General features: G+C 39.5%; 1 protein-coding gene across 2 annotated transcripts in view; it reads right to left on the bottom strand.

The window, feature by feature from the left end:
• Positions 1 to 17967, bottom strand: part of PRDM2 (PR/SET domain 2) — a 75534-nt gene extending 57567 nt beyond the window's left edge. For both annotated transcript variants that reach the window (XM_062622834.1, XM_062622835.1), the window contains exons 1-2: positions 17833 to 17967; positions 10311 to 10384 (exon numbers count right to left, since the gene is read on the bottom strand). In XM_062622834.1, coding sequence (XP_062478818.1) covers positions 10311 to 10319 — 9 coding nt within the window. In that variant the 5' untranslated portion in view covers positions 10320 to 10384; positions 17833 to 17967. The remainder of the gene's footprint in view (positions 1 to 10310; positions 10385 to 17832) is intronic.
• Between the last annotated feature and the right edge of the window lie 4929 nt (positions 17968 to 22896).

Raw genomic sequence — 22896 nt, 5'->3', positions numbered from 1 at the left:
TGACCTGATATTAAAGCAAAATTTCCAAATTGCCATTTCACTGTTATTTTTATTACACTTGTTTATGCTTAATGCAGAGTTCTATGACCACAATAGAGATATACACAGAACACTGATAACTAAAGCTGCTGCAATTATTATTTTGCTTTTGTTAATGGATGTGTTTTGATCACAAGCAGTAACATTCATTTCCCTCTGGCCTCTCCTTACAAACAAAGATTCTCCTTTGAGTTACCTGGAGAACAGAGCTAAAGGTATTTTCCTCTTGCCATCTGAATATGACTTACCTGACAGCATTACTATATTATACCTAAAGATGTAACAAAAAAGCACTGCGGTCCTACACCATGGATATATGTGCATTTTTCAGAATATAGTTTTCATACAAGTTCAGGCTTTGTATTAAGTCTTGAAACCGCTCATTAATATGGTAATCTGAAGCTCATCCATGGAGCAGTTTTCAGTTGCATTTTTTTTTACTGGTCAGCTATGCCATAAGAAACTACATTTAACAAGTAATTATGTCAGTAACATTGTGTTGTTAAATGCTACGTTATTTTGAGAGAACATTCCTTTGTACTGTTTGTAATTAAAGTTCTTCCAAATTTCAGATAAAATACACTGTAAATTCATCTACCTGCTGAGATTTCCTTCAGAGAAGTATCATGTAAGTGTTCACAGAAACGGTCTAAGAGTTTTAATATCTATGAGTTATCACTATAAAAAACTCCAGTTCCTGAAGTATTCCACTGAAGACTTAGTTACTGATTACACAACAGATTTGTAAACAATATGCTTAATTCTGGTTTTAGGCAACTCAAAATTTTTCAACAAAGTAAGACATAGCATGAAAACACATTAGCCTGTATGTAACCTGCCTGGAAAGTCTGACTCCGGTTAAAAAGTAAAATAGGCAGATCAATTTCCCCCTGTGCCGTGGTTTAAGTCATGACTGTAACTCAGAACCACGCAGCCACTCATTCACCCCCCACCTCCCGTTGTCCTCCCTTACAGGATGGGAAGGAGAATCGAAGAATGTAAACGCCATGGCTTGAGATAAAAGTACAATAGAATACTAATAATGATAAGAGAAATAACAAGGGGAGAGAATATAAAACTGAAAGCAGAAAGGGAAAACAAACAATAAACCCAAGCAATGCACAATACCATTGCTCACCACTCGCTGACCAACACTGAGCCCAACCCGAGAAGCAATCTGGGTCTCCCAGGTGACTCCCCCCAGTTTATATACTGGGCATGACGTGCTGTGGCATGGAATACCCCTTTGGCTAGTTTGGGTCAGGTGCCCTGTCTCTGCTTCCTCCTAGCTTCTTGTGCCCCCCCTCAATGGCAGAGCACGAGGGACTCAAAAGTCCTTGATCAGAGTAAGTGCTACTGAGAAACAGCTACACCATCAGCATGTTATCAGCATCATTCTTAGACTGAAGTCAAAACACAGCACTGCACCAGCTACTAGGAAGGGGAAAAATAACTATTACAGCTGAAACTAGGGCAGCCTGACATTACAGACAGATACAACAACCGCATCTCACATTCAGACCTAAACTTCTCTGATAATAAGACACCAAAAGTTTTCATTATTTTCTGTTTCAGCTGTATACTAGATCTTAAATATTATCTCTTATGCTAGAAAATGTTTCTGCCAGCTTCTGAAAGGCTGGCATATATAGGAGCAACACATGATGCTTTTAGTGTAAGCCTTTTTAGGCAAGTGAATTGCCACTCCAAAGTACACTGATTAAAATGGTACGCAGCAAACCAGCCAGAGCACAGGAGGAGTAAAAGGTTTTTCACTTTATTTTATAACCATCCTATCAACAGTTTTCTAAAATCCTAGTTTTCTTAAAAAATAAAATGGTAGAAGTCCCTAAAACAGAGGTATAATGTAAACTGATTCTGTCCTGAAGCATCACCACCTGCATTGTTACTTTTCTTAATTCACTTAATTCTATGTGGCTTATCTTTATCAGAATTGACAGCATTAATGAAAAGGTTGACTGAAAACACACGTATGTCTTATCAACCAGCCATTTTGTTTTCTATTTAACATAAATATCTGTCCATAAAAAATAATGGTGATCAACAGGAAGGAAAAAATATATTTAACTGTTGAAGGCATGTCTATTAATAGAAAAGTAGGCAATTAAATGCTAAAAGTCATTAAATTTGAAAAGTATTTATTTGTACTTTTAACAAGTCTAAGCATTTTCCATTTTCTGTATTTGTTAAAAAAATCCTTCCTTCAAGGGAAAACTGCAATTTTCCTGAGCATGCCCTTGTGTTGTACTATTTGCGTTCATAATGAAAGCTAACTGGTATTCCCCCTTAGAGTAAAAGGCCATCTTAGTTTCAAACCAAAGGGCAATTCCAGCTCCAGAGCACTTACGGTCTGAGGGTCCAGACCTTCCATTTTGATTCTGCCAATCATTTCCTAAACATGCACATTGAAGTTCCCAATTAAACAACTGTGTATGCCTCTATGCACAAGGAAAAAATTACGTAAAGCATCGGTAACAGGAATAACTTGCCTAGAAACACCCTAGTGATGCCTTTGGAAATAGAGTTCAAAGCCGGGACATCAGCTACTCACCGCACTGAGGATAATTTCACATGTATTAGCAAGTCTTTATTTCTAACTAGTTTCTGGTATTGGCTTATGTGAAAAGGTATCTTTTGTGAGAAAGACTAAACAGTAATTTACGGAGAAAACCACACTCCAAGTTCCAAGAAGTACATATGGTTCATAAAAATGAGAAGTTTTGCCTATTGAATCGAAGATGTTGCAGTACAATAACTACTCCAATGTACACAGCAGAACTTGCACTTGGGATACAGCATCTACTCTGCCATAAACATGGATGTACCTGTACTACCCAGTACTGAATGTTAGGTGACAGAGACAAGCTACCCTGCACATCCTGGGGACTAGTAATGTGCGTAGTACTCTCATAGTAGAGCAGCTGACACAGCAAAGCTTTTAATGTACTTCACAGAGCTACTCTGTGTCTACTGTTGTCTTTCTACTGCTCTATTTACAACCTACGAACACGCCATTTCACTCCACAGATTGACACTGGAGTATGTGCATGTCAAGTCTACTTCTCTGCAACCAACAGAGTAAGATAAAAAAGTAGATTTTACAGATAATAAAAGGTTTTAAAGAATGTCGTAAAGCTTATTATTTCCAAATCCTTCTAATCATAATTCCTAAATAAATCAACCACTCAGAATCCTTAGCCAGCAGGTTGTAATTAATACAAAAGTTTTAAAGGTATTTTTATATTAAAGTTTGAAAGGCAACAGAAAGCTAGTAAATGATTTATGAATGTCTAGTGATTCATTCCAATTTAAGCAGCCTACAAGGTTCAATAGGCAACTTAAAATATCATTCACACTATTCTTTGTAGAACACAATAAATGCTACTCAGACTTGTCATTAAACAATTTGCTCTATTACCTCATAATAATCACTAAAACACTCTTCCTGATAAAAATTACCAGAATTTTAACATTACAAGCATGTATTTTCTCATAAAACCTGTCCACTTCTGAAAGAATCGTGCTTGGTGAGAATTAAGTCATACATCGAACCACGTACAACGGCCCTAAAGTACCTGCCCTCTGAAATCAAATTTCAATCATTCTGGTCAGAAACAATTCCTGGTGGTGATGAAGGATTGTCCTGGGTTCAGCAGTAGCACTCATTTTTCCCCTTCTTGGTAGCAGGTGCAGTGCAGTGTTTTGACTTTCAGCTTGGGAACAGAGCTGATAGTGATGTTTAGGTTTGGCCAAGGACTTTGTGAGCCTCATGCTCTGCCAGGGAGGAGGGGAAGCTGGGAGGAAGCAGAGACAGGACACCTGACCCAAACTGACCAAAGAGGTATTCCATACCACAGCACGTCATGGCCAGGATGTAACAGTGAGCCGGAAGGGCTGGGAGACTGCAGGGTTGGAGGAGGTATCGGTCAGAGCTTGGTCGGGCTGGGGGGGCGAGTTATCGGTCGGCTGGTGGTGAGATGATGTATTCTCTTCCCTTGTTATTTCCTTTATCATTATTATCATTGGTGGTAGCAGTAGTGATTTGTGTTATACCTTAGTTACTAAACTGTTCTTATCTCAACCCGTGAGAGTTGCATTCTTTTCGATTCTCCTCTCCGTCCCTCCGAGAGCAGGGGGAGGGCAAGAAAAGGGGGGGAAGTGAGCGAACGAATTACCTGACTGGGTTTAAACCACGACAGTTCTTTTTGGCGCCCAACGTGGGGCACGAAGGGTTGAGATAACGACAGATTTGACTGGATTAATAGTCACTCGTCACAATGCTGATTTATTGGCTCTCAGAGTTGTTTCGCTTGATCTCACAGCTTCAGAATGTTGTAACTTACGTAGAGCCGGTATTTGCTGTGATAGTGTTTATCAAGTATGGGGCCTGGGCTAAGGTTCTTGTCTCACTGTGCTTTATGGCAATGGCTTGTAATACGGGCGGGCTCCAGCAGCAGGGCGGGACGGACGTGGCCGTGGACTTGTACCTGGCCGTCCGGCTGCTCTTCACCGTCCTGGCCCTCACCCTACTCTCCATCTTCGTGAGGCTGCGGGGAGCCGAGGGGGAGCGGCCCCGGGAGCCGGCGGCAGCCGAACCGGCCCGGGAGAGCGGCCCCGGGGACCAAGCGGCTAAGATTGAAGTGGCTCAGATGGACTTAGATTGGCAACGTAAAGGTGAATTATTTTTGGCCCGGTGGGCCCATGACACTTCAGGCCATCAGGGCAGAGATGCAACACAGAGATGGACTCATGATCGAGGGGTGGACTTAGCAATGGACACTATTGCCCAGGTTATTCACGAGTGTGAACACTGCACACAGTCTCTCCTGCTCTGGAAGACTGTTACAAGAGATGGAGCCTGACATCATGGACCAGATGGACTCAGCAGCTTTATAGGGACTGGTCCATGCACTAAGATAAGAGTGCACTGAGATAAGAGTGATGGTATATTGAAAATGTGGGATCTGAGCATGACGTGAATGGTATGGAATAAGGGGTGGATAATGTCCTGGGTTCAGCAGTAGCACTCATTTTTCCCCTTCTTGGTAGCAGGTGCAGTGCAGTGTTTTGACTTTCAGCTTGGGAACAGAGCTGAGAGTGATGTTTAGGTTTGGCCAAGGACTTTGTGAGCCTCATGCTCTGCCAGGGAGGAGGGGAAGCTGGGAGGAAGCAGAGACAGGACACCTGACCCAAACTGACCAAAGAGGTATTCCATACCACAGCACGTCATGGCCAGGATGTAACTGGGAGTGAGCCGGAAGGGCTGGGAGACTGCCGGGGTGGAGGAGGTATGGGTGGTTGCTTGGTCGGGCTGTGGGGGGCGATTTATCGGTCGGCTGGTGGTGAGATGATGTATTCATTTCCTTTATCATTATTATCATTGGTGGTAGCAGTAGTGATTTGTGTTATACCTTAGTTACTAAACTGTTCTTCTCAACCCGTGAGAGTTGCATTCTTTTCGATTCTCCTCTCCGTCCCTCCGAGAGCAGGGGGAGGGCAAGAAAAGGGGGGGAAGTGAGCGAACGAATTACCTGACTGGGTTTAAACCACGACAAGGATGTTATATTTAATATCTGAGCAAGCTTCAGGAGGTGTTAAACTGAGAAGTAACAACAACTTGGGCAACACTACAGCTGTCCAAGTAAACCCTGGCTTTCCAAAAATTATTCTTGCCGTAAATATGCCAGTTTTCCTACAGAGTAGTACTCAGAGCATTGTCCACTGAGCACTTCAGAAATATGTCATGCTGAAAGTTTACTGAAATCTATTTAAAAATGCATCTCTACATGCTATCCAATTTCAGGGGTTTAGCTCTAAAGCAAAACTGAGCTCCTCAACCTTCTCTACTTGGCACCCCATCTTTGTGAGGGTGCTGCGTATGGTAATTTCTCCCTGCATTTCTGACTAAGTCACAATGTCTTCTGCCAGTTTTAACAGCAACAATGAGAAATATGATAAAACTGGAGTCATAGCAAGGTTATTCTGTTGCTGACTTGGTAAGCCCTAACAGCTGCACAGACACATCCTTGAGAGCTATTTGTGGGGGAGAAAGACCTCAAAATTGGAAACCATGGAAGGAACAGAATGCCAGAAATCCCATCCCATCCAAGAGAGTGAAGAGACCAGGAGGGACGAAATAAAAATAAATCCTTAATCTTTAGTTGTAATAGCTGAAGGCTATTCAAAGCAGAGCTAAGTGTTATTCTGCTCTTCCAACAATCCAAAAGAAAAAACAGGGATGAAAGAAGTCTGATTTTCAGACATCTGTTAGCCCTGAACTGATATACAAGAAGCCATGTCTCCAACAAAAAAGAAACAAGTATGTTTCTTCTTCTGAGTACTTCTCAGCATATCAAAGAAACCTAAATGTCATTCTAGCACATTATGCCATGATTTCATGAGGGAAGAACCAAGCCTGTTTTTCACTGTGGTTTCTACTAAATTATATCTAGGCACAGATGAGGGGGACTAAAGAGAGGGAAGAAGACAGCTATCAGAACAATGCTCTTCTAGTCTCAAGCTAACAAAAGCAGGGCGGGGTTTTTAGTTGGGTTTCATTTTGGGGTTTGGGTGGATTGTTTTACAACCATAGCCAGGCAAGCAATTGAAAATCTCAAGCCTGTGGATAAATTTTAACCTACCAAAACTTTAAAATTTAGACTCAACTGATCTAAGACAAGTGTAATCATAGAATCATAGAATAGTTAAGGTTGGAAAGGACCTGCACTGTGTTCTCTGATATGTCTGGCATATTCCTTAATAGTTTAGCCATTAATATCCCAAAACTGTTCCACCATTTATTTGTATGCAGTAATTCAGAATCAGAACTTTATTTTGCACCTGCCTACATAAATCAAAGACTAGCAGCTACATTCAGAGAACACAACACTCAGACTACTTCGACACCTGCCATATTACAGGATTTCACAAGTACTAGAAAACTGGCTATGGTCTAGGACATAATACATTTCACACCTCAAACGAATGGTAATAAGTAACCAAATACTGAATGGTAAAATAAACAACAGTTTAGTTTAGTCAAATCACTGCAATTTCATTTTATTTGCAATTTAAATGTAGCTACTTAAAACATTTTCCAGATCGCAGCCTGTCCCCCAGGAATGTCTGTCTACCAAAAGAAGAAATATCGTATTCCAATCACTTTTCCACCAACACTTAATCGCATTTTAAAGAAATCTCCTGTTGGTAAGAATGGTGCATGTCCTACAGCCAACTTTTGCATTTAACTGAAGTCCTAACACAGTATTTTTCACCCACTGTAGGACTGCAGTTTTGACTACAAAAGCATTTGAGGCTCATTTCACTTTCAAGCTTCATACTCTGAAGATCAACAGGAATATTACATTGTTTCAATCAAATCAGACAGGGTGAAGCGACTTAAGAACAATGCCAAAAAATCATCTGAAGGTGCCTTAACTGAAACTCTCTTATCTCCATCAGAGTCCAATCGCTTTGACAGTACCTTTCAATACATTCAGCAATTTTTCACACCACTTTCTACACAACTGTACCTATGGAGCAACCACAAATTAGATTATAATGTTACAAGCAGTATTTAAGCAGAGCAGGAACAGTACCTGTATCTGTAAATAAGATGTTTACAGATAACCAGAGATCAGAGCAAAAAGGAAAAAAAGAAATCATCCTGAACAGTGTAATGACAGTCAGTCAGTGTCATGTTTTGGTGGGAAGAGGATTAAGATAAATGAAAAAATAAAGGAAAGGATGCTACTGGGAGAGCAAGGAAGGGCAGATAAGTCAGAGGAGGTAGTTGTGAAAAGGAGCTGGCAGAAGAAGTAGCTGTGAATAGGAGATGAAGGGACTAAGACTGCCAACACAAACCAGACTGTACAAGGAAGGGAAGTCAGAAGCAGAAACGTCTCTCTGTCCCAAGACCCTTATCTAGCTACCCCTCAGCCACAATTTCACTGTGGGTACTTGAAAATTAAAAGATGTATTGGAAATACTTTAAAGAGTCACCGAAAAAATCAGAAAGAATGTGGGGAGGGAGCTTTAGTACAAGCGTGGGTGTCATTTGCTAACAGACACCACCCCAGTTTTTAGTTAAGTTCCCATGCAGTTTTCCAGGTAGCACACAACTGTTTTTCTAGTCTATCTTACTGCAGTCTGAGAGGCAATAAAACCCCCATGTTTGCTTGGCGTTTTTAAAATACATTACTCAGCATATTCAATGAAGGAGTTCACATGTTAAAGGAAGGCCTCTTTTAAAAACAGACAGGAAAACAAATCCTGTCTATCCTGAGACAGCAGTCTTCCTAGAAACCTAAAAATACTAATTCCAACAACAGCTTGCTTTTTTAAGCCTTCTCCTTACTACAAGGCGGCCATATGGAAGTACTTATGAAAAGGTTTTCTTTCCCTTCTTCAAGATTTCTATGGGATAAACAACAAAACTAACAGTCCTTTCATATAAACCCAATTAACAGTAGACCAATTAGTTTCAGGGTCACTGACATCACACCAAAAGCAGAGATAAGAAGAAAGAACACTTGAAAGACGTTTGGCATCATGCATTATACAGACATGGCACTACAACTTGTTAACAGTGAATGAAATGACAAGGGCACTGCAAGAAAAAACTCCACGGGGTTGATGCTAAATACAAACTTAATATGAATGGTAATTGAACAGTAAAAAGCAACATGAGCTCTGTGCACTTCAGAAACTAAATGTGAAAGCCCAAAGAGAAAGATGAAGGCTTTGTTTCAATTCAGAAATCTTCATTCTAGAAACAGTTTGGGAGCAGGGAAACACAATAGATAGGACATGATGGGACACAGATAGGTAAATGGAAAGGAAACAGTCAATTATAGCAGGTAAATATGAGGATCTACAGCTTTCAGAACTTTAGCAGAATACAAAGCTTATCAGAATGACTCTTAAGGCAGGTTTACTACTTAAGGAGACAGAGCAACAGGCACCGAGTGCATTCAAAACAAACCTTAGAGGTGTAAAGATTTCAAGCCTCTAGAAATAACTTGTGAAGCAACAGTTAACCCACCTACCCCAAATTAGACTGCTAAGGCTTAAAACTGTGCAAAAGCAAATGTCATTTTAATATATATATGTATGATAATTTCTATTTGTGTATATCTTACAAATATGTATTTTACAATACATATTTAAAGGATGTGATAGAGATAATACTGGTTTTTTACTTTTTTAATGAACATATATATTGAAGATTCTTTTTTAATTTTAAATCAGAAGAAAAAAATAAAAATAAAAGGAAACATCCTAACAACCCACTGCACACTGCATTTGCCTGTACTATGTATATACTCCTGTAATAACAGTGAGAGCAAAGTGCTAGCTGTATTCAAAGCTGCTGCTGATCAGAAAAAGGCACAAAGGGTAATAAAAGCACGTTAGAATAGATACAGGCATCAATAAAGAAAAGTATACAAAGCATTTCATATGACTTTTGTACATAACTGACGTTTTTCATAAATTCAAAATGGCATTCCTTCATGTAACATCCTACGTTCACATTCGCACACCAAAAAGACTTTGTAAGATCATTCAAAGAGGAAAGTACTTACAAGAGAAAATTAAGGCAAGATGTACTTTTTCCGCAAGTAATCTTTAAATAAAACAATTGTGCACGATATACACAAACAGATGTGTGATTCCTACTTGGAGAGACAAATGCAAAGTAAAATCATGTACACTTGGCACCGATTAAAACAACACCCTTCAGTCAGGATATTCGTGCATCCCTATAGGCACGCCACAGATAAAATATGCTTCCCCAGTCTTTTCATTCGATTCTAGGGAAAAAGCTTAGGGTGAAATGTCCTGATCAATCAATTTCCGTGACTGATTGTTCACTGCACATTTGAAATGGTAAAGTGGTTAGAAAAGCTTTAAAAAAATATAATGGAAGCCTTCAATTTTCAAGGCACTTTCATATGGAGTTGAATTATTACAAAAAGCCTCAGGATGAAACGGATTTTTCTGGAAAAGGTGTTCTTACAAGAGGTGCCAACAGTAGTAACTTACATGCTGCTAAAGGTAACTCATATACAAAAAACATCATGAAATGAAATAAAATACATCTCACAAACACACACGCTGTGGAAAGGAGGATTATGACATTTAAATACACTGAAGATTTTAGAGCGCATTTCTCTTATAGTGGATAGTTTACTTTTATTATTATTGTCTAACATCTAAGCATTTTGATAAAGTCTTACATTCATACTCACCTGATTCATTTTGAATTCCTGTTGTGTTCTGAAAAGACACACACAACAAAGAAACTCCTTTGATTACATGAGCCCTAAAAAGAAAAACAGACAATTGTAACATGTACCTACCTACAAATGTACAGTGAAAGCACATACAGACCTGGAGGATCCCTTCCTAAAGGTGCAGGGATCCCTTTGTCACAAAGGTGCATATTGCTTTATGAGAAGAATAAAATCTGCTCCAAGCTATGGATTTGTTGTTATAGCTCAAATGAACATGAATAATCTCAAGATTATTATCTCCCATTAATCTTTCTTCCAGTTTTAAATGATGCAGCAACAGAAATGTGCTCCTCTGATTGTTTCATCTGTTTTTAAACATAAGGGAGCTTGGTCAAGATTAAGTACCTTTAAGAACTTTAGGGGAGCAGAATTTAGTATCAAAGCATTATTAAACACCTTTAATGGATTTTGAATTAACAGAATGTATGCATTTGAGTCTCCAAGCTCTCGTATTAGAAACAGGAAATTCTTGCTTAAAATTAAGCCTTTTATTGAGGTATTTTGTTACATTAATGCATTTGGCATTCTTGTTTAGCAGAATGCCTGAGATTTCATAAGGTTTCCTAGATGAAGTAAGCATCAAATTTGAAACCCCAGGACTCAATGTAAAACTAATCAGAACAATGCTGTACCTAAAAGTCCAGTACATCAACCCACTTCCTTCACTTTAGGGTTTTTTTTTAATACCTACATAAAAGCATTATTGCGAGTGCCGGAAACCCCATCCTTCCCAGGGACACACAGAATTTTCAATACAGGAACAACCCCCTGTTTTGGATGTTAACTCGTACCTAATCACTTAAAGCACTTCATTGAAGTACTGCTATTTATTCCTCGTCTTCAGTAACAACAATTAACTGATTCTTCACCAAGTGCTTTGTATAAATACTAACATTTAACTTAAAATACATTCCAGGAAAACATACTCCAGAAATACATACTCCGAATAAATTTCATATAATCCTTCACATCTTTGCACTGTAAGAATTCTTACTGCTGCATAACAATGCCATACGTCTTAGAAACATTACATTAAGAAATTCCTCAGAAAAGGAAAAAACTCCTTGAAAAGGGTATTTCAGTTGTATACAGCTCTTCCAAGATTAACTCCCTTTTGCCCCGATATTTCCATATTGCATGAGCATTTACACAAAAAGCCAAAACATCTGTATTTCAGTTCCACTTTTGCAGCTGGTTCAGTGGGCTTTACAGTATGCCAGCAAAGTCCAGTTGCTGGATAAAACAGCTCCATCTGAACAGCTTTTAAACATCTGAAGGAAATCAATTCCTAGGAATAAGACATCCCAAGCATTTGATCTTCTAAGATTTTCTCTATTACTGAGAACATAGCCTACACCAAAGTACAAGAAGTAAGGAAGGCTCTACAGGTTTCATTACTAATCACAGTCACTTATGAGACAGTTAAATCTTGCCTTGACAAAAACTTCTGTACTTGAGATGAGGCCTGAATAACAGAGAAAAATCCAGTGCTCCTACTCATTGTTCACTGGGACAATACCCACACAGTGTCAATTTATAAATGAAATATTTTGGATAGCAGAAGACGCATCAAAACATTTTCTGGTGGGAAAAACAACTTTTTAGTAGCAAATGTCTTGGTTTGCTATACTTGGCTACAAAACAAAAAATGATTACTCACCTAAAGACAACGAAAGCAAGAGCTTTTTGTTGATGCTATTTTACAGCCCAGCCTGATGGGTGTAGCTGCCAGTTTACTATGGCTGTAGCTGCCAGTTTAAGTGGTTATTGTCTCCAGGTGCCTTTTGTACCTTTACTCCTCCCTCACAGTGAGGATTATTAGTCCCTCAATGACAAGAGATTAACTGTTCACATAACCATTTGCTGTTACAGTTCTGGAAGGTGATTTAGAATAACAGAATCATAGAATGGTTTGGGTTGGAAAGGACCTTAAGATCATCCAGTGCCAACCCTCATCCCAGATCATGTTGCCCAAGGCTCTGCCAACCTGGCCTTGAACACTGGAAAAACACTCGAAAACCTCCTGGAGGAAGCACACGTATGCTACATGATGGTAAATGACAGTCATCTTAAGTACACACATCATTTTCAACACTGAGTAAAAGAGGAAGACATTTAACCCATAACTCTTCAATACCATTGCTACTCAGCCACTAAACATAAAGAATTTGGGTCACAACCAGCAAATATCAATTAAGTGATAGGCTGAAGGGCTCAATGCTAAAACGCTGTTGTGCTGAAAGCTTCCTTTCTCACCAAGTTAAGCAAATTAGTCAAAGACTTGAAAAGCAGTCAAAACTTTTCTGTTTCATATGAGCAGTAAGAATACACTTTTCTTGTATTTCATAGACTAACTCAACATTATTTTGCTACGAATTAATACTGTTTTCAAAGAGGGTTGTTTTTTTTTTCAAAAAAAAATCCTACCATTTTTACAAATTTTATAAAGGCTTTATTCAGCTTTAATAGAACTGGTTATAGTCAAACATCTCAATAGCATTTCTTAGAAGATTACATCAAATCTTAACATCCTGATGTATTTAAACATCCACATAATACAATTTAGGTAATTACTGTACTATTCTATACACTTGCAGCTACAAGTTAGTAGAGGAACCAGCTGACCATAAAATAACAATTAAATGATAAATTAAGCTACAGTAAAGCAAAAGCTTCAACAAGTATTTATATTGCTATTAATTTAAAATACACTTATACCTGCAGTATACTGACAAGTTCATATATGAGCTCTGTAACTGAAAAAGAGACTAAAAATATTTCCCCATTTCTTCCTTCCTCTGTTATCTACTTCATTAACAATGAACTCAACGATGTGGAAAACAAGATTAACTGCACTGGGGGAAAAAAAACCCAGAACTTAAGAGTTCTTGCAGCCTTACGTATAATCGCTAGTTTTCTTGCCATCTAAATGAAAGATGACAGAGGAAGACAAAGTATATGTAACATTAAACTTGCACTTTAACTTCTAGTACAAAATTAAAAAAAAAAACCAAGAAAATATGAAACAAATATAAAAAAAAAAAGAAACTGCTATACAAATATTAGTGCACCTATGATCAATAACTACCAACAATGTACATCCTCTTGTCTCTGCAAGCAGAAACAAGCTTTCATTTCATAAGCTAATGACTTTTTAGCTACAGAGACAAGTCTTATTGAAGATCTTCCAGGAAAGCCCCAAAGAAAATGTTACTGCTCTGACTTGTTAGCCAGAGAAATATGATATATGAAGTTTAAAGAAGTGATGATGACCACATTAGATCATTTTTAAAGGTAGCAATAGCCTACAACTGTGTTAGTACTCTGGAAAAACTCACATCAGCAACTCCATCAGAGGTAACAAATGGTTCGATTCAACCTTTCCTCCTAACTCAGCAGTAACATTTATCTGCATCTGAGAGTGAAATACCTGAATATTGTTAGTAACATCTACCACAGTAAACTCCAAAGATTCACTAAGTACCTAAGAAAAACTAAATAAAGGTTCTATGCCAAAAATGAAGCACATTATGAGTACAGGAACTTGAATTTTTAATATTCATTTCCAGAAAACACAGCAAAGTCGCATTCATTTCAAACCACTACCTACTATTTTATCTCATGAGTACAAAAATACTATACTCTTTCTCAAGGCATTAAAGCATCTGGGAAACAAACACAAAAGAAAAAAGACCTACTGCATCATATAATCTTAAGAGTGTCAGAAAAATGTATTTAGAGGCACTGTTAAGCAACAGATTATATTTCTTTAGAGAAGAAAATACAAGGCATTTGTGTTTAAGGAAATACTGTGGTCACAGTAAAACAAAATGCTTGAAACAAAAAAAAAACATTTTAACCTTAGTTCTGAATTCTACACTTCAGAATTCTTAAATATTCCCTTACAAAGAAACAAAGACACCTGCTGGGAATACAGGCTGCAAACAAAAGCAAGCAGTTGTATACAAAGCTAACACTACAGATCATCTTTTTCAAACTAAATCCGATGGTACTTCTAGGTTTCACCTTCTGATTTTATAAACCACATTTATAATTTCTATAGGTGCCTTTTTAAAAAAATAAAAAATCTCAGAATCAAAAAGCACTTTGAATGAGAACTGGAATTGCTGCTTCCAGTTCAGAAAAAAAGAAAAAACAGACATAAGAGCATCAACACTCTTTTGGAAGCTGAAAATGGGACATGCATTATGTCACTGCTCCAGTAAAAACAAGTTCATTATAGAACCAGGAACAAAACTTGAAAGTCTCAACAGTGCTCTCTTAATGACCAGGGGCTCAGGCTGGGACACAGCAGGGCTCTTTTAGTTTTTAGTTGAACAGATCATTTTTTGGTTTTATTTTAACATCAGGGCACTTACATTTTTCCAATTCAATGGTATGCCGGTAATAGAGTATTTTGCTCTAATCCACAATTTTCAATGTATTTGGTGAAATAAAGTTTGCAAAAAAAAAAAAATAAAGTTCATGTTAACTCTTAAAGATTAACATATGCTTTTGATAGAAATGAAAGCACTATCTGTGGGCATTTAACTGCAAAACATGGTCAGTTATTCAAGACTGCCAGAATAAGGAGAAAAAAATGGGCAAACAACGATTTTCTGAACACAAAAATCTACCACCTATTGTCCATTAGGAAAAAAGCTTTGCTTACTTCTATGTAACCAAATAAACTGCTATACCATAGGAAGGTTTATTCAGATAACTGAGAAAATAAGCCAAGAAATCACAAACACAAAAACTTGACTTTATTAAACAGCAACTAGTCAAGAGAAGTCAGCAGAAAACAGGAAGTCTCCAAGAGCTGCAAATATAGAAAAATACCACTCCAATCTTCAGACCTAAATACACTTTTAATTCTACTTCCTAACAGTAAATTCAAATGAAATTGAATTTACAATTCAATTTACCAGACAAGTACATTGCTGATTTGCTACTATGTGAAAACATCCATTTCTGTCATTCATTTTTACAATACAGGACTGAGCCACCCACTTTTGTCTACAGGCATGTTTTTATAGAGAGACAAAAAAGAAGTATTTTTTTTTCAGAATACTGCCACAGAAAAAAAACACACTGGTACAGATAAATATGCTAACAAGTATAACAGCAAATATATTGCACTTCAAAAAGGTGTGCCAATGCAGATATCCGGCCCATGAGTTTATGAACCCCGGCTGTTTACAAATCCCTGATAAAAACCATACAAGTAGCAGTCTCTCATCTCACCAGTAACAAAGTGACTCACAGTGATCAAGGTACTGCACTATTCCCATAAGCTTATTTTTGCTTTTGTTTTCTGGTTCAGAGCTCCAGTCGAAGGTCTTGCAGGCGCACTGCAAATAAACTATCAACTGGATACTAACTGGAAAAAACATTACCACAGCGGTCACCTCTAAATCACTCTGAACTTCTGTTTTCAACAGACAGACATCCAGTAAGCAACAATATTCAGACCTCTTTTTTATATGCTCCTACTTGTTTACCCCTAAGGATCAAGCCTTTTATGTAAAAGAGTGGAATGAGGACATCACTGCACTGGAGATCGACTGCAAGAGCCATTTTAGTTTTTACAGAAAAACAGTAGCTCACTTTGACTTTCTGCTTTACTTCCATTTTCCAACAAATGCTCATGTAGAAAAATAAGGCTAGATTATACAAATGTACGTAAGTATTTCAACATCCTTCCCCCCTCTTCCATGCTACTCCGGAAAAAGGCTATTCTTCAGATCCTCATACCTACACTAAACAGGGATCAGCTCAGGAATCTCTAAACACCACACTCATCGGGACATTTCTACCCATGACATTTTATCCAAAGTGATGATCTGCCTTTTATTTAGCATTAGTAGGGTTACACTACAAGTGAAATTTAACCTCATTTTTATGCTTTAATCCATGGGCTCTTCACACTTCTGCCCTATCAAATCCTGGGAGCTAGATGCTTGAAGACCATCATGAACATGGTTCTCACTGCTGTCCCTACAAATCCAGTATTTCTTCTGGACTTAAAAGTCACTGTATCAATGATGCAGTTCTTTATCTGGAGAGTACCAATGCTCACATGGATCATCATCATATGTTTTAACACCTGAAGGCCTCTCTATACCAAGGAAAGCATAACTGAATCCTTAACACACACGTGATTTTCATTAAAACATGGCAAGTGTCTTCAGCCAACACAATAATTGCATACCACACTGCTGTGCATCTCCAGTTCTCCTGATCTACTTCATATGTGTGAATAAACTGAAAAAGACTTTGCATCCAAATAACATGCCCAAAGTCAAGAGCTTGGACTGGGAACAGCAAACTGAAGCAGCATCAGGAACACAACCAGTCCTGCTCTCAAGAGCTGTCCACTGTTGATTACTCAAATGTAAAACAAGAGAAGGATTTATACTGGCACTGAACAATCAGATATCAGGTGCAACCACAAAACCTCCCCTTCCTTCTGCAATGGCTGAAAGCAATTTAAAGTTTTCTTTACCATTTCACAATGGAAATGTTGCAGCTTCATGTGAATTTGAAACCACTGGAAATTTCACTGCAGGCTTCAGCCACCTACTCCTGAGACAGTTACCAGCAAAACTTCACTTACTGCTCTGGCTTCAAGTAGAAAACCTACTTGAAGATACTTCCCTTGATCTGTCCTAAACTTTCTCTCTCACCCCAGCCACAAAATCATAGAATCACAGAATGGCTTAGGTTGGAAAAGACCTTAAGATCATCTAGTTCCAAACCCGTGCCCTGGGCAGGAACATTCTTCCCCATGGTACTACTGCACCATCATGAAGAAATAAACCTCTGCTTTATGCGACATGTCCTAGGAAAGACATTTCCAGTTAGAAAATCAATCCTGAAATCCATTTCCCCAGGCCCCTCTCACGCAGTCTGGCAGACCCTTGACCTGCAGCGAGCTTTAAGGCATGTGAATTGCCAGAAGTTTTGAAGACGGTGTGTATTGCAACTATTGGGAAGACAACTGTTGTCTCGCAGCGTCGGGCTGGCAGCGGTTATGGAGCTCTGCTTCGCCAGCTGACACCTCCGAGGCAGCGATTTCAAGGAAAAAACATGGAATAACAGCCCAAGGGATGGAGCGCCTTCTCCCCAGTGGCCTCTGCCGCCATCCCCCTCCTCTCGTTCTCTCCCCGGACCCCCGCTCTCCATCAGGCTCTCCCATAGAACTCAAGTCCCTCGGTCTCTCCTCGCACTTGCAGGAGCCGCCCCCACCTTCCCCCGGATCCCCCCCGGGGCGGCTCCACCTCCCCGAAGGAGGCTCCGCCGCGGGGCCGCCGCCGTCGCCGCGGTCCCCTCCTCCCGCGCCGGGCCGGGCCCCTCTCAGCCGCGCCCCCGGCGCCGCGCGGCTGGCTCTGCCCACCGCCCTAACGGCCCGGCCCGCCCTGCGGCGCGGCGGCGCCCGGGGGCAGCACCGCGACTCCCGCCGCCTCCTTCTCACCTGCGCCGCTGCCGCCGCCTGCGGCCCGGCTCGGAGCGGCGCGGAGCGGCCTCAGCTCCGGCACCGTTCGGGCGCCATTTTGTCTCCAGCCTCGGAAGTGACGTTGGGGGGAGGCCAGCGGGCAGGTCCCCCCGCCGCGGGACCCCCTCCCGCCCGCTGCCCCGAGCCGCTGCTGCGGGGTTCGTCCAGACCCCCTCAGCTCATCCGGCTGCCTCCGGCCACCACCCTCATCCCAGACCTTAAGCTGTGGAGAAGAGCAGATTCTTTTCCCCTATTTTTGGTTTCGCGTCTGTTTTTTTTCTTCTCATACTAACGCAGCTCTGCAGGGAGGTGGTTTTCTCGCCGCTGCCTGAAAACGAGGTGTCTGAGGGGAAACGGTTTGAATAACGAGGTGCTGTGGGGAGGGATGCTCACCCCCGAGAAGGTGCGGGCGGTTTCTCTGGGCCAGCGCTCCGCCACAGGCCAAGACCTGTTTGCCTCACAGATTTGGTGCTGTCCTACATAAACCCTATCTTTCTCACTCTCATTTCTGAGCAAGTACCTGAAGAGAAAAAAACAACCCATAGTCACCTCCTGGGAGACGTTCGTATGTGTACTGCAGGAATAAGAATGTCTCTTTAATTTGGAGAGCAGAATACCTGTTATTTAAATTCTGTATTCATAATACTGCCAAAAAAGATGTAATCCTCCTTGGCTAGGGCTGTTTTTTTACAATGAAATGTGAAGAATTTGACCTTTTTTCCAGAGGAAAAGCCCCTGACTTAAACAAGTAGGAGATGGGAGGCACTGGTACAGTTACAGATTAGAAACTGAAAGCTCAGAAGTGTTTTACATGGCTTTGTTTTCATATTCAGTGTGAAACTGACAGGAAACTTGGCAGTAAGCCTGGACAAAGGACTCATACTGTACCAGGATGGAGAAATCCCATTGCATGAGCTAGAAGGCTTCTTTAACAAGTAGCCAAGTGAGTCCCCTGGCTACTCCTCCCTCTTGTCAAACTGAAGTATTTTTTAAAATCCACCGTATTTCGAACAAAAATAGCTACAATGACAACATTTCAGGCATCAGGAAGATGCATACTCTGAAGCCAGAGAATCTGAATGCCTGTGTGGCAGCAGGCTGAAAAATAACAGGACACAGTGATCTTCCCACCTCGAATACTCAGGATGTGTTTAAATTTTAAAACATTGCTTAGATATACCAGAATCAGTTTTAAACCTTCTGATTTTAATAGCAGCAATTTTCATATAAGCATGTTTAAATTAGCTTATTAGGCTAAATTAGTTTTAATTTAGCTGTATTAACATTTAATTTTATAAGTGAGCCTGACTAATTACACCTGGGTTAAGTTTGGAAATAATTGTAAGAAAAGAAAAGCCAAGACTCTTATTTCTCTTATTTGACATGTTAGAGCCTTAGAGAAAACAAAACCAAGAACACAGCATGTACCACATCAGTTAGAGTATGAACCTTTCTACCCTCAAAATGAAGTGTAAAGTTTGCCAGTAGTATCACAAGCAACACAAGTTGTAATTTTCTTTTACTTAGCATGTTTATAGCACCAGGAAAAGCTTCCAAAAGAGCTCAAACCTCCTCTTTCGAAAAAATACCTTCATCCATTAACTTCCTACTTCTCCTCCTCCCCCCCGCCCCGTGTTCTAGAAACAGTGCTATTGAGATCTTAAGTGAGGCAAGGTACATACCAACTTGCAGCGCTAATGACAAGAGTACACTGGTACTCTTACCATCTGCTTTGAGCTTCCTCACTTTATTTTGCTTGTCTAACCTGACTGTCACAATATTAATGTTTACTCGCTCATTTAAGGATGAAAGAAGTAAAGGCTTTTGCTCAAGGGCTGATGCTACCTTTCTGTTTCTCCCTTATCGAAGCTTTATTGGTTCTTCAAGATCTTAATTTGAAGGCTCACCCTGCTACTGATTGGAGGATGGCCCTTAAAAAGACATGGTGGAAGGGCAAAGAAATTCAAGGCTGAAAACTAGGGCATGGAGGTGAAGTTGTTTTCAGTGAGTCTGGTTATGTTTTGGTTTTTCTTTTCCTGTTGGTTTTCTTTGGCTTTTTGTACAGATGTCATACAGCTGAATTTGTTTTCTTGCCTTAATTACATATTTTTAAATTTTTTTTTTTATGTTTGCTTTTTCTTAATCAACTTTCCAGTGAATGGAGCTTAAACCTTAAATTATTTCTACTTGCTCCAAAGTATAATTTTTTTTTCTTATTATGTAGAAATATAGTCCTAAACCAATACGATACTTTCTATACCTGCATATTGTTTATGAAGACTGCCTAACTCCATGTTGCTTCTAACACTTCCTAGTTATTTTACTAACTTTACCCAAAAGAGGGTAAACAAGAGGCAATAAAGCTGTTTCTTGAATCCTGTATTGTTTGTGCAGTGACTTGTAATGTATTAAATACTAAAATCATCTTCACAAATGTCTGCTGCCTTTTGAGGCACAAGAATAGAGAGTCACGTGGTACCCACAAACACAAGCTTCTACTTTATCTGTGGAAGCAGGCTTCAAGATCTGGAGAAACTTGGGGGATACTTTGTCAGCTCAGTTTTACATCTATTGAACTAAAGAGATTCCAGTTACTCTAGCTTAGGGGCCTCACTGGGGGTTGTTTCTCGGCTGGTATATTTCTGGTTTATCCCATCGCTTTCGCTCTAAGCAGCTGTGCTTTGCTGAAGTGTTAATCGATGCTAGAGTTTTCCATCTAGCTGTCACTTTACCAAGTTCTGTATATCTAATTTACATGCTTTGAGTGTGAGTAAAATACCTCTGTACCTTCAGTACTTTTTGCATATGCTTCTAATATAGGAAGACCCATAATCCTGTAATCAAGTGTATTTTTGTTTTCTCATTGATTGTCCAAGTTCCAAACCATTTACACGTTTCTGTGCTGCTGTGATTCAGTTAATATATAGCTTTAAAAGTGAAAGATGGACCAGAAAGACACCAGTATTTAACACCCTTTCTTTTAAAGTAATGCAGTAGCTCTGTGAGGTAGTTGAATCTGGCATATGTCTTCGTGATTAAAAATATTTCTTCAATATCTGTTGTTTTTCATATATAGAGTGTTATGTGTTATTTCAATGCTTCACTTAAAGCACTACCAAATGGAAAACATGGATGAGATTCATTCCTATGTTGCTGTAAGGTATTATTAACAGTTGAGAGGAAATTTTGAGGACCTGTGTAGTATGGACAGCATGTTTTTAAAGCAATGGCAGGCTCCAGCATGGCAGAATTTTTCTCAAAGTTTGAGGCTGCATTTCTTTCTGGAAATCATTAGTGTTTCTTTCACCTGTGATAACCAAAGTACTGACACAAATGGATTTGTATTTCAGGAGTGTCGTTGTATGCTTATTTGCAAAAGGTGAAAAAGGATGTAGAAAAGCAAGATAATGTTTTCTGTCTAGCCTGAGATTAATATTGCTAGTTTAGAGTCATTAAATAACAGAAACATTAATATTTTAGTGTGTTGCACTTGATGTAGAGGAGGTCTGTGTATGAGTCCTAGGGCTCTCAGGCTGCTCTTTTAAATTATAAATGTCTCTACAAAGCTTACTGCAACATGCTACCCTCCCAGAGTGAGAAATGGTACAGCAGGCCAACCATTCCTTGTTTTCAGAGCTGTCCAAAACCAGGGAGGTTAACAGACTGGCAGCATTAAAAAAGCAGGTGACAGATTTTGGCTGGCTGTCAGGGAAACATGAAGGAAACATATATTTTTCCAATAAAAATACAGCTTCCAATATCAACCTTGTCTCAAACTCTCTTGTACTATACCTCAGTTGCTTCCTTGTGGTATTCTTTGCTTGTATTCAGGCACATCTGTGACTGTTAATCCTGTTTTTCCAGATCTTGTCACTCAGTCATACTGAACAGAGCAAGCTGTTCTGTTGGCATAGTCTGTGCTGGTTTTTTGTTCCTTTTTGCTCTGTTTATTGCCTGATAGCACCTCTTGGTTTTCTTTGCCTGGAAGGTTTTGCTTTTGTTGATTGTAGTGTAGTCATTTATTTGTGCTTGAAATTCAGCTACATCTGGCTATGGGTGTACAAGTCATCTTTATTTTCTCTGCCACCTGATGGTGTTCAGTTGACTTGTAATTCTGTTTACACTGTTTCTGGTGGTCAGAGAAGCCTACAAGTCTTTAGCTGAAGATCTGAACACTTAAGCTTTCTATATTGTGAAAATATCAGTATTGTTGCTGTTGTGCTGTCTAAATTTATGAATTGGCTTTTCAGGTTGCCTGGGTGTGCATAAGCACAGACACGTATCAGTCAGCCCACAGTAGAGACAAATACTAGCGAAAACTTGTAAATCTGGATATCAGACTCAACATATTCATAATGACTGAAAAAGTGACTCTTACTGCTTAGACAAGGAAATTCTTGTGTGTGGAAGCCCTAGTGAGCCATGGAAGGAAAAAATGCTTCTAGATTTTTCTCATGAGAGTCTAAAGCAGCCTTGAAACCAGACAGCCCTAAGTGATACCAGTATGGCCAGTTGCTGTCATGTTAATGGGAACAAGGTCTCTATTATCAAGTTTCTCTGCCATTCTAGTTTGTCCTTAAAAACAGGAGACAGTGTGCTACATGTTACGGCTTAAACTAATAGTTTCTCTGGGAGAGACTGGCACAGTTGAACTGCTGGGGTTACTGGTCATTTAATAGCTCTGAATTTTAGGAAAAAAATAAAAGGTAATATTACTTAAAGAGCTTTTTACAGGTAAAACAAAGAATTGGCTGAACTACTAAGATATTTACTTAGCTTGTGCTTGAGATGTCCTGGGGAATGAGACTCTTAAAACTCAAGCACTTAAGTATTCCTACTGCTTTGCTTCATTCTTGTTTATGTTATTCTTTCTGACTTAGGTGCAAAGTCCTTCAGAGTCTTGGATTTCTGCAGCCTGGGGAATTTGTACCAGTAGCACAAAGCACTGTCCAAGCTTACCATTTGAGTTTTCCACTAGTCACAGATGTCTCATGGTTTGCTTGTCATTCTTGTCAGAGTTCATTGCTTGCCAGTGATACTGCA

The sequence above is a fragment of the Pezoporus occidentalis genome, unplaced genomic scaffold (genome assembly GCF_034315485.1).
Source record: "Pezoporus occidentalis ecotype Australia unplaced genomic scaffold, CSIRO_AGI_Poc_V1 ctg249, whole genome shotgun sequence".
Classification (NCBI taxonomy): domain Eukaryota; kingdom Metazoa; phylum Chordata; class Aves; order Psittaciformes; family Psittacidae; genus Pezoporus; species Pezoporus occidentalis.
This window is presented reverse-complemented; position numbering and strand designations above follow the sequence as displayed.